General features: G+C 43.7%; 1 protein-coding gene across 2 annotated transcripts in view; it reads left to right on the top strand.

The window, feature by feature from the left end:
- The window catches only part of KCNK10 (potassium two pore domain channel subfamily K member 10), a 72862-nt gene that overhangs the window by 43772 nt on the left and 11979 nt on the right, over nucleotides 1–17111 (top strand). For both annotated transcript variants that reach the window (XM_040411373.1, XM_040411372.1), the window contains exons 3-4: nucleotides 14091–14208; nucleotides 14681–14841. In XM_040411373.1, coding sequence (XP_040267307.1) covers nucleotides 14091–14208; nucleotides 14681–14841 — 279 coding nt within the window. The remainder of the gene's footprint in view (nucleotides 1–14090; nucleotides 14209–14680; nucleotides 14842–17111) is intronic.

The raw sequence follows: 17111 nt of genomic DNA, 5'->3' as shown, positions 1-17111 counted from the left end.
TCTAATATATATTACATAGAGGCTGCTGGGAGGTGAGGAGACGTCACTGTCCTCTAATATATATTACATAGAGGCTGCAGGGAGGTGAGGAGATCACACTGTCCTCTAATATATATTACATAGAGGCTGCAGGGAGGTGAGGAGATCACACTGTCCTCTAATATATATTACATAGAGGCTGCTGGGAGGTGAGGAGATGTCACTGTCCTCTAATATATATTACATAGAGGCTGCTCGGAGGTGAGGAGATCACACTGTCCTCTAATATATATTACATAGAGGCTGCTGGGAGGTGAGGAGATGTCACTGTCCTCTAATATATATTACATAGAGGCTGCTGGGAGGTGAGGAGATGTCACTGTCCTCTAATATATATTACATAGAGGCTGCTGGGAGGTGAGGAGATGTCACTGTCCTCTAATATATATTACATAGAGGCTGCTGGGAGGTGAGGAGATGTCACTGTCCTCTAATATATATTACATAGAGGCTGCTGGGAGGTGAGGAGAGGTCACTGTCCTCTAATATATATTACATAGAGGCTGCTGGGAGGTGAGGAGATCACACTGTCCTCTAATATATATTACATAGAGGCTGCTGGGAGGTGAGGAGACGTCACTGTCCTCTAATATATATTACATAGAGGCTGCTGGGAGGTGAGGAGATGTCACTGTCCTCTAATATATATTACATAGAGGCTGCTGGGAGGTGAGGAGAGGTCACTGTCCTCTAATATATATTACATAGAGGCTGCTGGGAGGTGAGGAGATGTCACTGTCCTCTAATATATATTACATAGAGGCTGCTGGGAGGTGAGGAGATCACACTGTCCTCTAATATATATTACATAGAGGCTGCTGGGAGGTGAGGAGATGTCACTGTCCTCTAATATATATTACATAGAGGCTGCTGGGAGGTGAGGAGATGTCACTGTCCTCTAATATATATTACATAGAGGCTGCTGGGAGGTGAGGAGACGTCACTGTCCTCTAATATATATTACATAGAGGCTGCTGGGAGGTGAGGAGATGTCACTGTCCTCTAATATATATTACATAGAGGCTGCAGGGAGGTGAGGAGATGTCACTGTCCTCTAATATATATTACATAGAGGCTGCTGGGAGGTGAGGAGACGTCACTGTCCTCTAATATATATTACATAGAGGCTGCTGGGAGGTGAGGAGATCACACTGTCCTCTAATATATATTACATAGAGGCTGCAGGGAGGTGAGGAGATCACACTGTCCTCTAATATATATTACATAGAGGCTGCTGGGAGGTGAGGAGATGTCACTGTCCTCTAATATATATTACATAGAGGCTGCTGGGAGGTGAGGAGATGTCACTGTCCTCTAATATATATTACATAGAGGCTGCAGGGAGGTGAGGAGATCACACTGTCCTCTAATATATATTACATAGAGGCTGCTGGGAGGTGAGGAGAGGTCACTGTCCTCTAATATATATTACATAGAGGCTTCTGGGAGGTGAGGAGAGGTCACTGTCCTCTAATATATATTACATAGAGGCTGCTGGGAGGTGAGGAGATGTCACTGTCCTCTAATATATATTACATAGAGGCTGCTGGGAGGTGAGGAGATGTCACTGTCCTCTAATATATATTACATAGAGGCTGCTGGGAGGTGAGGAGACGTCACTGTCCTCTAATATATATTACATAGAGGCTGCTGGGAGGTGAGGAGATGTCACTGTCCTCTAATATATATTACATAGAGGCTGCAGGGAGGTGAGGAGATGTCACTGTCCTCTAATATATATTACATAGAGGCTGCTGGGAGGTGAGGAGACGTCACTGTCCTCTAATATATATTACATAGAGGCTGCAGGGAGGTGAGGAGATCACACTGTCCTCTAATATATATTACATAGAGGCTGCAGGGAGGTGAGGAGATCACACTGTCCTCTAATATATATTACATAGAGGCTGCTGGGAGGTGAGGAGATGTCACTGTCCTCTAATATATATTACATAGAGGCTGCTCGGAGGTGAGGAGATCACACTGTCCTCTAATATATATTACATAGAGGCTGCTGGGAGGTGAGGAGATGTCACTGTCCTCTAATATATATTACATAGAGGCTGCTGGGAGGTGAGGAGATCACACTGTCCTCTAATATATATTACATAGAGGCTGCTGGGAGGTGAGGAGAGGTCACTGTCCTCTAATATATATTACATAGAGGCTGCTGGGAGGTGAGGAGATGTCACTGTCCTCTAATATATATTACATAGAGGCTGCAGGGAGGTGAGGAGATGTCACTGTCCTCTAATATATATTACATAGAGGCTGCTGGGAGGTGAGGAGATCACACTGTCCTCTAATATATATTACATAGAGGCTGCTGGGAGGTGAGGAGATGTCACTGTCCTCTAATATATATTACATAGAGGCTGCTGGGAGGTGAGGAGATGTCACTGTCCTCTAATATATATTACATAGAGGCTGCTGGGAGGTGAGGAGATGTCACTGTCCTCTAATATATATTACATAGAGGCTGCTGGGAGGTGAGGAGATGTCACTGTCCTCTAATATATATTACATAGAGGCTGCTGGGAGGTGAGGAGACGTCACTGTCCTCTAATATATATTACATAGAGGCTGCTGGGAGGTGAGGAGATGTCACTGTCCTCTAATATATATTACATAGAGGCTGCAGGGAGGTGAGGAGATGTCACTGTCCTCTAATATATATTACATAGAGGCTGCTGGGAGGTGAGGAGACGTCACTGTCCTCTAATATATATTACATAGAGGCTGCAGGGAGGTGAGGAGATCACACTGTCCTCTAATATATATTACATAGAGGCTGCTGGGAGGTGAGGAGATGTCACTGTCCTCTAATATATATTACATAGAGGCTGCAGGGAGGTGAGGAGATCACACTGTCCTCTAATATATATTACATAGAGGCTGCTGGGAGGTAAGGAGATGTCACTGTCCTCTAATATATATTACATAGAGGCTGCAGGGAGGTGAGGAGATCACACTGTCCTCTAATATATATTACATAGAGGCTGCTGGGAGGTGAGGAGATGTCACTGTCCTCTAATATATATTACATAGAGGCTGCTGGGAGGTGAGGAGAGGTCACTGTCCTCTAATATATATTACATAGAGGCTGCTGGGAGGTGAGGAGATGTCACTGTCCTCTAATATATATTACATAGAGGCTGCTGGGAGGTGAGGAGATGTCACTGTCCTCTAATATATATTACATAGAGGCTGCTGGGAGGTGAGGAGACGTCACTGTCCTCTAATATATATTACATATTACATAGAGGCTGCAGGGAGGTGAGGAGATGTCACTGTCCTCTAATATATATTACATAGAGGCTGCTGGGAGGTGAGGAGATGTCACTGTCCTCTAATATATATTACATAGAGGCTGCTGGGAGGTGAGGAGATGTCACTGTCCTCTAATATATATTACATAGAGGCTGCTGGGAGGTGAGGAGATGTCACTGTCCTCTAATATATATTACATAGAGGCTGCAGGGAGGTGAGGAGATCACACTGTCCTCTAATATATATTACATAGAGGCTGCAGGGAGGTGAGGAGATCACACTGTCCTCTAATATATATTACATAGAGGCTGCTGGGAGGTGAGGAGATGTCACTGTCCTCTAATATATATTACATAGAGGCTGCTGGGAGGTGAGGAGACGTCACTGTCCTCTAATATATATTACATAGAGGCTGCAGGGAGGTGAGGAGATCACACTGTCCTCTAATATATATTACATAGAGGCTGCAGGGAGGTGAGGAGATCACACTGTCCTCTAATATATATTACATAGAGGCTGCTGGGAGGTGAGGAGATGTCACTGTCCTCTAATATATATTACATAGAGGCTGCTGGGAGGTGAGGAGAGGTCACTGTCCTCTAATATATATTACATAGAGGCTGCTGGGAGGTGAGGAGATGTCACTGTCCTCTAATATATATTACATAGAGGCTGCAGGGAGGTGAGGAGATCACACTGTCCTCTAATATATATTACATAGAGGCTGCTGGGAGGTGAGGAGATGTCACTGTCCTCTAATATATATTACATAGAGGCTGCTGGGAGGTGAGGAGAGGTCACTGTCCTCTAATATATATTACATAGAGGCTGCTGGGAGGTGAGGAGAGGTCACTGTCCTCTAATATATATTACATAGAGGCTGCTGGGAGGTGAGGAGATGTCACTGTCCTCTAATATATATTACATAGAGGCTGCTGGGAGGTGAGGAGATGTCACTGTCCTTTAATATATATTACATAGAGGCTGCTGGGAGGTGAGGAGATGTCACTGTCCTTTAATATATATTACATAGAGGCTGCTGGGAGGTGAGGAGATGTCACTGTCCTCTAATATATATTACATAGAGGCTGCTGGGAGGTGAGGAGATGTCACTGTCCTTTAATATATATTACATAGAGGCTGCAGGGAGGTGAGGAGATCACACTGTCCTCTAATATATATTACATAGAGGCTGCTGGGAGGTGATGAGATGTCACTGTCCTCTAATATATATTACATAGAGGCTGCTGGGAGGTGAGGAGATGTCACTGTCCTTTAATATATATTACATAGAGGCTGCAGGGAGGTGAGGAGATGTCACTGTCCTCTAATATATATTACATAGAGGCTGCTGGGAGGTCAGGAGATGTCACTGTCCTCTAATATATATTACATAGAGGCTGCAGGGAGGTGAGGAGAGGTCACTGTCCTCTAATATATATTACATAGAGGCTGCTGGGAGGTGAGGAGATGTCACTGTCCTCTAATATATATTACATAGAGGCTGCTGGGAGGTGAGGAGAGGTCACTGTCCTCTAATATATATTACATAGAGGCTGCTGGGAGGTGAGGAGAGGTCACTGTCCTCTAATATATATTACATAGAGGCTGCTGGGAGGTGAGGAGACGTCACTGTCCTCTAATATATATTACATAGAGGCTGCTGGGAGGTGAGGAGAGGTCACTGTCCTCTAATATATATTACATAGAGGCTGCTGGGAGGTGAGGAGATGTCACTGTCCTCTAATATATATTACATAGAGGCTGCTGGGAGGTGAGGAGATGTCACTGTCCTCTAATATATATTACATAGAGGCTGCTGGGAGGTGAGGAGATGTCACTGTCCTCTAATATATATTACATAGAGGCTGCTGGGAGGTGAGGAGAGGTCACTGTCCTCTAATATATATTACATAGAGGCTGCTGGGAGGTGAGGAGATGTCACTGTCCTCTAATATATATTACATAGAGGCTGCTGGGAGGTGAGGAGATGTCACTGTCCTCTAATATATATTACATAGAGGCTGCAGGGAGGTGAGGAGATGTCACTGTCCTCTAATATATATTACATAGAGGCTGCTGGGAGGTGAGGAGATGTCACTGTCCTCTAATATATATTACATAGAGGCTGCTGGGAGGTGAGGAGATCACACTGTCCTCTAATATATATTACATAGAGGCTGCTGGGAGGTGAGGAGAGGTCACTGTCCTCTAATATATATTACATAGAGGCTGCTGGGAGGTGAGGAGACGTCACTGTCCTCTAATATATATTACATAGAGGCTGCTGGGAGGTGAGGAGATGTCACTGTCCTCTAATATATATTACATAGAGGCTGCTGGGAGGTGAGGAGATGTCACTGTCCTCTAATATATATTACATAGAGGCTGCTGGGAGGTGAGGAGATGTCACTGTCCTCTAATATATATTACATAGAGGCTGCTGGGAGGTGAGGAGATGTCACTGTCCTCTAATATATATTACATAGAGGCTGCTGGGAGGTGAGGAGATGTCACTGTCCTCTAATATATATTACATAGAGGCTGCTGGGAGGTGAGGAGATGTCACTGTCCTCTAATATATATTACATAGAGGCTGCTGGGAGGTGAGGAGACGTCACTGTCCTCTAATATATATTACATAGAGGCTGCTGGGAGGTGAGGAGACGTCACTGTCCTCTAATATATATTACATAGAGGCTGCTGGGAGGTGAGGAGACGTCACTGTCCTCTAATATATATTACATAGAGGCTGCTGGGAGGTGAGGAGACGTCACTGTCCTCTAATATATATTACATAGAGGCTGCTGGGAGGTGAGGAGATGTCACTGTCCTCTAATATATATTACATAGAGGCTGCTGGGAGGTGAGGAGATGTCACTGTCCTCTAATATATATTACATAGAGGCTGCTGGGAGGTGAGGAGATGTCACTGTCCTCTAATATATATTACATAGAGGCTGCTGGGAGGTGAGGAGATGTCACTGTCCTCTAATATATATTACATAGAGGCTGCTGGGAGGTGAGGAGATGTCACTGTCCTCTAATATATATTACATAGAGGCTGCTGGGAGGTGAGGAGATGTCACTGTCCTCTAATATATATTACATAGAGGCTGCTGGGAGGTGAGGAGATGTCACTGTCCTCTAATATATATTACATAGAGGCTGCTGGGAGGTGAGGAGATGTCACTGTCCTCTAATATATATTACATAGAGGCTGCTGGGAGGTGAGGAGATGTCACTGTCCTCTAATATATATTACATAGAGGCTGCTGGGAGGTGAGGAGATGTCACTGTCCTCTAATATATATTACATAGAGGCTGCTGGGAGGTGAGGAGATGTCACTGTCCTCTAATATATATTACATAGAGGCTGCTGGGAGGTGAGGAGATGTCACTGTCCTCTAATATATATTACATAGAGGCTGCTGGGAGGTGAGGAGATGTCACTGTCCTCTAATAACATATATTATACTACAGAGTGAATAAACGGATGGTAATGTACAGAAATAAATCTGTGATGTCCCAGCACAGAAAGAATACAAACAGAAATGCTTGTTTCCATTGTCCATATCCTCAGAGTGGAGATGGGCCCCCTTAGTTATTGGGCCCCATAGCAGCTGCAATGCTCGCTGCCCGGGTAGTTCCGCCCCTGCATTATACACATCTATACATAGATCACTGATTATAATTAGCAGATGGAGAATATGGATGATTCCCAGGATGCTGCTTTGTTGTCCTTGTGACTCAGTCGCAGTTAATAACATGTTTTCATACAGTCGGATTCCCCCCCTCCGCTCGTGTATTACCCGTGTTTGGGGGATTATTACACCGTTTATACTTGTTGCTCGTCACAAGCTGAATCTGCAGGAAACGTTCCTGGTTGTGTCATCGATCAGTGATTTAGTGGGGAGTCTGGTGATTAGCTCCCGAGCCCGGGTGTCAGCAGGTATCTGGATGTAATGTATATATGTATACAGCACTTAATGTCGCACCAATTAACTGCCGGCAGTCACTTAATTTTACAGCTGTGGATACATTTATAGTTACACAGTTAATATGCTGCCTATTGTCATTGAGGTGTGCAGGAAGGTGCATTTGTAGCCCAAGAGATCACTTCTCCGACTGCCAACCACTCTACGCACTGAAGTTGGCAGCACTACCTCTGCTGCATGTGCCAGGCAGCCCCCTCAATGCTGCAGATCTGGCTGCAAAATTAGGAGGGGTAAACTAATGCTGAAAATCCTTGTGTGCATTCAGTGGCTGCAAACCTACACCTATCCAGTGCTGCTCCTAGCTGAGACACAAGTGTCGGACTCCAGACTGATACACTGTAACCAGCTAGCGCAAGGAGCATTGTATACACTGGACGTGCAGTACCCCAGAGCAGGGGTCACTTGTCATGCTATTTAATGTCATTCTATGCTCTGTATACAAAGTATGGTAATAGATGGAAGAGACAGAGTTAATCAACTCTGGCACTGAACCTACAGGAAGCTTGGGTGTGGATCCTGGATCTGCCCCTTGCTGAGTCTAGAGAGTTCTAGCCTGGAGTAAGCACGAAGAGGAAGCAACTTCATGTGCTGCATTTCTCACAGGACTGAACTAGAGCTACAGAGACTGACCGATCTCTGCATGATCCATAAAAAGGAGAGAGAGACAAGAAGGTTCAGAAATCTGCATAGCTGACACTGGAGTAAGGAAGATATCCTGCTAACTAAGCTATTTAGACTTTACTGCAGTGAGGGGAATACTGTTAAAACTTCACGCTTGGGCATGACTTATATCTCTAAGACCTGTACACATCAGTTGCAAATTACAGGCACAGTTGCAAAGGTGAGATTGCCAGCGATAGATTCTGCAGGAAGAGACTTGAGAAAGGTAGAGAGGAAAGAGTACGATAATTCCCATCCTTGCTCAGATCCATACAGAACCATCTGGGCAGGTGGCCTGAGGACTGGGCATCAATATTTAAATCTTGGAAAACCCATTTAAGATTCATTTTAATAAAACAATAAAATCATTTTGATTCTGAAAATGGAAGGTGAAAAAAGTAGAAACTATGAAAAGTAGGATGAGTGAAGGAGGCAAACAGTGAGAGGAAGGAGGGAAAAGAGAATTGAGGAAGGTACGAGAAAAGCAGGAAGTATGGGAGAAAGAATGGAGGAATGAGGGAGGTAGGATGTACAGAAGGAAGAGCGGAGGAATGTGGAAAGTAAGAAGTACAGCAGGAAGAGTGGAGGAATGAGGGAGGTAGGATGTACAGAAGGAAGAGCGGAGGAATGTGGAAAGTAAGAAGTACAGCAGGAAGAGTGGAGGAATGAGGGAGGTAGGATGTACAGAAGGAAGAGCGGAGGAATGAGGAAAGTAAGAAGTACAGCAGGAAGAGTGGAGGAATGAGGGAGGTAGGATGTACAGAAGGAAGAGCGGAGGAATGAGGAAAGTAAGAAGTACAGCAGGAAGAGTGGAGGAATGAGAAGTAGGAAATGGAGTAAGAAGAGAGGGAAGACAGAATAAGCCCAGTAGACAGTAATAAGGGATGAGGAAGGAATTAGCAAATTAAGAGGGGAATGAGAAAGGAATGAAAAAAGAGGTAGGAACAAGGGGAGGGTGTAATACGGAAGGAAGGAGTTGGAGTTGTCCAGGCTTTCTCTTAATGATGATTAGTGTTTATTTTCAAGTTCGGTGTACAAGGTTCGGATTCGAGTTATCTCATATCATAGATCATACAGTGAGGAACAGAAGTATTTGGACACCCTGCGATTTTGCAAGTTCTCCCACTTAGAAATCATGGAGGGTCTAAAATTCACATTGTAGGGGCATTCCCATCTGAGAGACAGAATTTTAAAAAGAAATTCAGGAAATCACATTGTATGATTTTTAAAGAATGTCTTTGTCTTGCGGCTGAACAGAAGTATCTGAACACCTGAGAAACAGCAAGAATTCTGTCTCTCAAAGACCTGTTACTGCGCCTTTATAAAGTCCACCTCTACTCCACTCATTAATGTAACTTAGCAGCACCTGTCTGAGCTCTGTAAAGACCCCTGTCCACCCCAGAGTCAGCCAGACGCCAACTACTACCATGGGCAAGACCAAAGAGCTGTCAAAAGACAAAATTGTGGACCTCCACAAGGCTGGAAAGGGCTGCGGGGCAATTGCCAAGCAGCTCGGTGAAAATAGATCAACTGTTGGAGCAATTGTTAGAAAATGGAAGAGGCTAAAGATGACTGTCAGTCTCCTCGGACAGGGGCTCCATGCAAGATCTCACCTCGTGGGGTATCACTGATGATAAGAAAGGTGAGGAATCAGCCCAGAACTACAAGGGAGGAGCTGGCCAATTACATGAAGAGAGCTGGGACCACAGCTTCAGAGGTCACTGTCGGTGGAACACTACGCCGTCATGGTTTCAGATCATGCATTGCACGGAAGGTTCCCCTGCTCAAGTCATCACATGTCCAGGCCCGTCTGAAGTTTGCCAATGACCATCTGGATGATCCAGAGGAGGCCGGGGAGAAAGGCATGTGGTCAGAGGAGACCAAAGTAGAACTTTTGGGCTAAACTTCCCTCGTTGTGTTTGGAGGAAAAATAAGGATGAGTTGCATCCCAAGAACACCATCCCTACTGTGAAGCATGGGGGGGTAACATCATACTTTGGGGAGGGCTTTTCTGCGAAGGGGACAGGACGACTGCACTGTATTATGAAGAGGATGAATGGGGCCATTTATTGGGAGATTTTGAGCAACAACCTCCTTCCCTCAGTCAGAGCATTGAAGATGGGTCGTGGCTGGGTCTTCCAACATGGCAACGACCCGAAGCACACAGCCAGGATGACCAAGGAGCGGCTCCGTAAGAAGCATATCAAGGTACTGGAGTGGCCTAGCCCGTCTCCAGACCTAAATCCAATAGAACATCTTTGGAGGGAGCTGAAACTCCGTGTTGCTCGGCGACAGCCCCGAAACCTGACAGATCTAGAGGAGATCTGTGTGGAGGAGCGGGCCAAAATCCCTGCTGCCGTGTGTACAAACCTGGTCAAGAACTACAGGAGACGTCCGACCTCTGGAACTGCAAACAAATGTACCAAATATTAACACGGATTTTCTCAGGTGTTCAGATACTTATGTTCAGCAGAGCAAGACAAATACATTCTTTAAAAATCATACAATGTGATTTCCTGAATTATATTTTTATTTTTTATTCTGTCTCTCAGAGCGGGAATGCCCCTACAATGTGAATGTCAGACCCCTCCATGATTTCTAAGTGGGAGAACTTGCAAAATCGCAGGGTGTTCAAATACTTCTGTTCCTCACTGTATGTACTGGCCATAGACTTTTATTATGACGGAATTCCTGTTATAGGCTTGCGTGGTGCACGCTGTCACAGAATTTCATTATGCTCCGTGCCGGCGGAATCCATAAAGGGATTCTTAGATAACCCAAACCTGTACGCCGAACTTGAAAACACAAGTTCGCTTAACACTAGTGATGACCAGTCCTCGGGATAGGCCATCGCTAGCTGATGAGTCTACGACACCCCGCTCCCCCGCTAATCGGCTGTTTAGGTGCAGGGGAACTAACCGGCTCTGACAACCTTGTAGTGGAGGGAGCTCATTACTAGTGCTGCTCCCAGTGGGTTGTCGGAGCTGTGTAGTTCTGATGCCGATTTCTGGCGGTGGAGCGGCTCCTGAATAGCTGATCAAGTTCATCCTGTCAGTGCTTTACATTCTTGCTCTGGGATTTTTTGCCGGATTACCGGATCTGGTAAAACTAATATTCAGTTTGTCAGTGGTTTCCATCATTTCCCAGCGATCCACGCTGAGCAGCTGCGGTCAGTCATTTTCCTCCTGTATAGGGTCTTGCTGGGTGCTGATGTCTGAGCGCCCCTGGCTTCAGTTCTATACTGCAATGCAGCAGCAGGATCCTGCCCGTAAAGGCAGGCGTTCAGACGGAGTGACGGTGCAGGCTGGAAGTAAACCGCACCCGGCGGGGATTACACATCCTGATGCCAGGAACATCTCTCATCCTGCAGGATTTGCAGTGGAGCACTACATCACAGCGACATGTTGTGGCAGAACCCCGCCGCGGTATTAGGTGAGGTTTCTCTGTAGCTCGCTTCCTGGTGATGCGGCACGTTGCTGAGATGAAGACCCTTCATGCACGGCTGCTCCTGAGAGATCGAGGCGCCAGCCCATAATAACCTCATGGCTTATTGATTACGTCGGTGCAGGTGTTCAGTTCATGTTCTCCTGTCCGATCAACGACACAAGATTTATCCCAAAGAAAAATGACAACATGAAGGGCACAAAGGAATTAATGTTCTTATCAGACAAGGTTCTTATTGGCTGCAGGACTTTACGGGTCCCAGAAGTCAGACACCCGCTAATCTGTTACTTATCCGCTATCCAGTGGATGGGGCATAACATTTAATTACTGGAATACCCCTTTAAGTAAAAAGTTCTAGAAACGTTCTAGTTTATTTTGTGTTTTGATTTCTTTATATTTTCTAGATCTTTCTTGCTGTCAGTGAATGAGACCACTCTAGTTTCCATTCAGAGGCATACACAGCTAGTCCTGCTCTCAGCTGAAGATTTGTTACATTAACATCCAATCCAGACAATGTTCTGTAAACTAAACACATCAACAGCAACATCAAAACCTTTCTACTATTTTGTTACAATGTTTGAAGTTCACTCACAATGTAGTCACCAAAACACCGGCTATCAATAATATTTCTCCAAATCTCTTCTACTCTTCTTAAAGAGATATTTCTATCCAATGTCGACCTGGGGTTCCGTGGGCCCAACAGAGGAAATTATCCTCAAGACCCAACCCCCATATCATCCAAAAAGTTTAATTGATTCAAAGCCTAAGACATTAACCTTAGTGGCCAATGGTTTACTCCAAAGACAGCCCCAAATGCAATTTTTCTCTTGGAAAAATTCTTGTACATAGGAGCAGTATTATAGTAGTTATATTCTTGTACATAGGAGCAGTATTATAGTAGTTATATTCTTGTACATAGGGGCAATATTATAGTAGTTATATTCTTGTACATAGGGGCAATATTATAGTAGTTATATTCTTGTACATAGGAGGCAGTATTATAGTACTTATATTCTTGTACATAGGAGCAGTATTATAGTAGTTATATTCTTGTACATAGGAGCAGTATTATAGTAGTTATATTCTTGTACATAGGGGCAATATTATAGTAGTTATATTCTTGTACATAGGAGCAGTATTATAGCAGTTATATTCTTGTACATAGGAGCAGTATTATAGTAGTTATATTCTTGTACATAGGAGCAGTATTATAGTAGTTATATTCTTGTACATAGGAGCAGTATTATAGTAGTTATATTCTTGTACATAGAGCAGTATTATAGCAGTTATATTCTTGTACATAGGAGGCAGTATTATAGTAGTTATATTCCTGTACATAGGAGCAGTATTATAGTAGTTTTATTCTTGTACATAGGAGCAGTATTATAGTAGTTATATTCTTGTACATAGGAGGCAGTATTATAGTAGTTATATTCTTGTACATAGGAGGCAGTATTATAGTAGTTATATTCCTGTACATAGGAGGCAGTATTATAGTAGTTATATTCTTGTACATAGGAGGCAGTATTATAGCAGTTATATTCTTATACATAGGAGCAGTATTATAGTAGTTATATTCCTGTACATAGGAGCAGTATTATAGTAGTTATATTCTTGTACATAGGAGCAGTATTATAGCAGTTATATTCTTGTACATAGGAGGCAGTATTATAGTAGTTATATTCTTGTACATAGGAGCAGTATTATAGTAGTTATATTCTTGTACATAGAGCAGTATTATAGTAATTATATTCTTGTACATAGAGCAGTATTATAGTAGTTATATTCTTGTACATAGGAGCAGTATTATAGTAGTTATATTCTTGTACATAGAGCAGTATTATAGTAATTATATTCTTGTACATAGAGCAGTATTATAGCAGTTATATTCTTGTACATAGGAGGCAGTATTATAATAGTTATATTCTTGTACATAGGAGGCAGTATTATAGTAGTTATATTCTTGTATATAGGAGGCAGTATTATAGTAGTTATATTCTTGTACATAGGAGCAGTATTATAGTAGTTATATTCTTGTACATAGGAGCAGTATTATAGTAGTTATATTATTGTACATAGGAGGCAGTATTATAGTAGTTATATTCTGGTACATAGGAGCAGTATTATAGTAGTTATATTCTTGTACATAGGAGCAGTATTATAGTAGTTTTATTCTTGTACATAGGAGCAGTATTATAGTAGTTATATTCTTGTATATAGGAGGCAGTATTATAGTAGTTATATTCTTGTACATAGGAGCAGTATTATAGCAGTTATATTCTTGTACATAGGGGGCAGTATTATAGTAGTTATATTCTTGTACATAGGAGCAGTATTATAGTAGTTATATTCTTGTACATAGGAGGCAGTATTATAATAGTTATATTCTTGTACATAGGAGGCAGTATTATAGTAGTTATATTCTTGTACATAGGAGGCAATAATGTTAATAAGGATTTGTCTGAACGCTCTATGTCTTATTATATGTAATCAGATAAGAAAGCCTTTTAGAAGAATATGTGTCCCAGAGTCTTGCATGATGGTCATTGAGACTGGGTTCCCATCACGTTTTATGCCTCTGTTTGACGCTTATGTCATTTTTGCTTCATGTTCTTCATGCGATGTTGCTCTTAATTCTTTTACTGCATTTATCATTATTCATCTCTTTTCTTTCCTCAGAAAGCCATTGATGCCGACAACGCCGGAGTCAATCCCATTGGGAACTACTCAAACAGCAGCAGCCACTGGGATCTGGGTAGCTCCTTCTTTTTTGCTGGGACAGTGATCACTACCATAGGTGAGTTACGTCGCCCACCATTGTATTTTCTTTCTTTCCCATTCTCCAGTCCGGCCACCTCGCTGTCCCTTTTTAATCCATTTGACTTTGCTTTTCAAAATTCCACTTTTTATACCAATTTATAGCCTTTCATAGTTTTTGGATTAAATACATAGATTCTATTAGCAGCAAACATGAATATGTTATGAGAGACTGAACTAATATGCAGAGCTGTAGAGTAAATGTATTGATGCAGAAATTAGTGACCGTCCTCCCAGTATAGGAAAAGTGGAGACATTTTTGGCCGCCTTCTTGTGGAGGTCTCTGGACTGTAGCACTGAAATGAAACCTAGAAGAGCGCAGGGTCACGCCCAATCTGCATTATGTGTGACCTGATATGAGCCCAAATTCTGCTGCTGCACCACCAGGCGACTACTCATTGTAAGGGGCGTCATCGGCTCACCCTGTCCCTTCACCTGTGTTCTTTCACCAGGTTATGGGAACATTGCACCCAGCACAGAAGGCGGGAAGATTTTCTGCATCCTATATGCTATATTCGGAATACCTCTCTTTGGTTTCTTGTTGGCCGGTATTGGAGACCAACTGGGCACCATTTTTGGCAAAAGCATCGCGAGAGTGGAGAAAGTCTTTAGGGTAAGGATCACTATATCTAGATTATTTTGTGGTGTCGCCCCAATACCATATTCTGTTCTTCTGTGGAGAAATGATGGATTTGTAGAAAGAACTTTGCAGGTTTTCTACGGAGGCGCAGTTACTTTGTGTAACCTGTAGGTGGCGTTTGGTTATTCAAGATCATTTAAAGTGCCCATACACATTTGATATATATGGGGGTGACCTGAACCTTTTGCAAACTGCAGATTCAGGGCAAGAATGTTCGGCACATTAGGTTTTCTTTCTATCTGTAGGGATAATTGGTTGCCGAGCATGCAGGTTTAAGGGGGTTGGAAGGAATAGCTGTTTGGCAGAGAGCTATTGAATGTCTATGGGCACCTTAAAGGGGTTTTCAGGAATCCCAAAAGAATTGTTTTAAGAACAATTCCCACCTGCTCAGCCCCCCACCATTGCAGTACTGTCGCTCCGGTGCTCCTGGGTGCAGCGATGATGTTACTGACTACTCCGCCTGACCTCTGCAGCCCATCATCAAGACCAGCGGGAGCGCCAGAGAGGTGGAGGGGACACCCCTGTATCCATCTCGCCCCATACACTGCGACGCTCACAATTAATCTGCTACGTTGATCCCACTATTTGTAATTTTGTTACCTTCATTCTCTGCATAGACCATGAACATGTGAGTATAAGCTCCGCTGCGTCGCTAAGATCAGGGATCGGGCTTCCCACTGTCGGGCCCTTATTAATCAGAACCAGCCCCTCAGTCTCAGCGGGGCCACTTCATTCCAGCAGAGGCTGTTATCCTAATGAGCAGAGATCTGTAAAATATGGTATTTATATTTCATGAGCCGGACTGTGGAGGTCTTAGAAGACGCAGCACAGCGACCAGTGGGACCAGTCCGTAAATTGAGCTCGTGGTGTGTGGACCCCAGAAGTGGTGACCTTTATAGAATGAAGCAGAACAAAAAAGTGCCAATTATTCATATAAAGTCCCCGTTAATGCCTTGTGATCCCCTGCGGGGGGTCAGTGACGTAAAGAATAAAGGCGACAGGGTCATAGGAGGGTCTGGTGTACAAAACACAGGTGTGGGGGCGAAGTGTGACATCATCACAGATAGGAATGATGTCACTGTGGGTGTGGTCAAACCAGGAAAGATGGAGGCGAGCAGTGCAGAGAGATGAGACTACTCATCTATGCCTGGAATCTCAAGTGACACTTTTAAACATCATTTTAAAGGTTAAACTGCGATACTGCGTAATTCTGGAAATGATTTTCTTTATTTCATCTTGCACTGATCTTGTATAACATTATGTCCTATACTTCATTCACACAGCCAGAGCTGCATTCATAGTTCTGCTGGTCTCCTGACAGCTATGAGGTTGTAGGACCTCACATTTCCTTGCTTGCTCAGGGTCTGTTGGCAACATGCTGAAATGTGGTAGATAGTGGTAGAGAGCATGATCATGTATGGTCCATTGTGGTAGAGGGCATGTTCCTGTGTGGTGGTTAGTGGTAGAGGGCATGCTCATGTTTAGTAAGTAGTGGTACAGAGCATGCTCATGTTTAGTGAGTAGTGGTAGAGGGCATGCTCATGTTTAGTGAGTAGTGGTAGAGAGAATGCTCATGTTTAGTGAGTAGTGGTAGAGAGCATGCTCATGTTTAGTGAGTAGTGGTAGAGGGCATGCTCATGTTTAGTGAGTAGTAGAGAGCATGCTCATGTGTAGTGAGTAGTGGTAGAGAGCATGCTCATGTTTAGTAAGTAGTGGTAGAGGGCATGCTCATGTTTAGTGAGTAGTGGTAGAGGGCATGCTCCTGTTTAGTAAGTAGTGGTAGAGAGCATGCTCCTGTTTAGTGAGTAGTGGTAGAGGGCATGCTCATGTGTCGTTATTAGTGGTAGAGGGCATGCTCATGTTTAGTGAGTAGTGGTAGAGAGCATGCTCCTGTTTAGTGAGTAGTGGTAGAGGGCATGCTCCTGTTTAGTGAGTAGTGGTAGAGGGCATGCTCCTGTTTAGTGAGTAGTGGTAGAGAGCATGCTCATGTTTAGTGAGTAGTGGTAGAGGGCATGCTCCTGTTTAGTGAGTAGTGGTAGAGGGCATGCTCATGTTTAGTGAGTAGTGGTAGAGGGCATGCTCATGTTTAGTAAGTAGTGGTAGAGAGCATGCTCCTGTTTAGTGAGTAGTGGTAGAGGGCATGCTCCTGTTTAGTGAGTAGTGGTAGAGGGCATGCTCCTGTTTAGTGAGTAGTGGTAGAGAGCATGCTCATGTTTAGTGAGTAGTGGTAGAGAGCATGCTCA

The sequence above is a fragment of the Bufo bufo genome, chromosome 11 (assembly GCF_905171765.1).
Source record: "Bufo bufo chromosome 11, aBufBuf1.1, whole genome shotgun sequence".
In the NCBI taxonomy this organism is placed as follows: domain Eukaryota; kingdom Metazoa; phylum Chordata; class Amphibia; order Anura; family Bufonidae; genus Bufo; species Bufo bufo.
The sequence above is the reverse complement of the archived record's forward strand: the minus strand, read 5'-3'. Positions and strand labels throughout refer to the sequence as shown.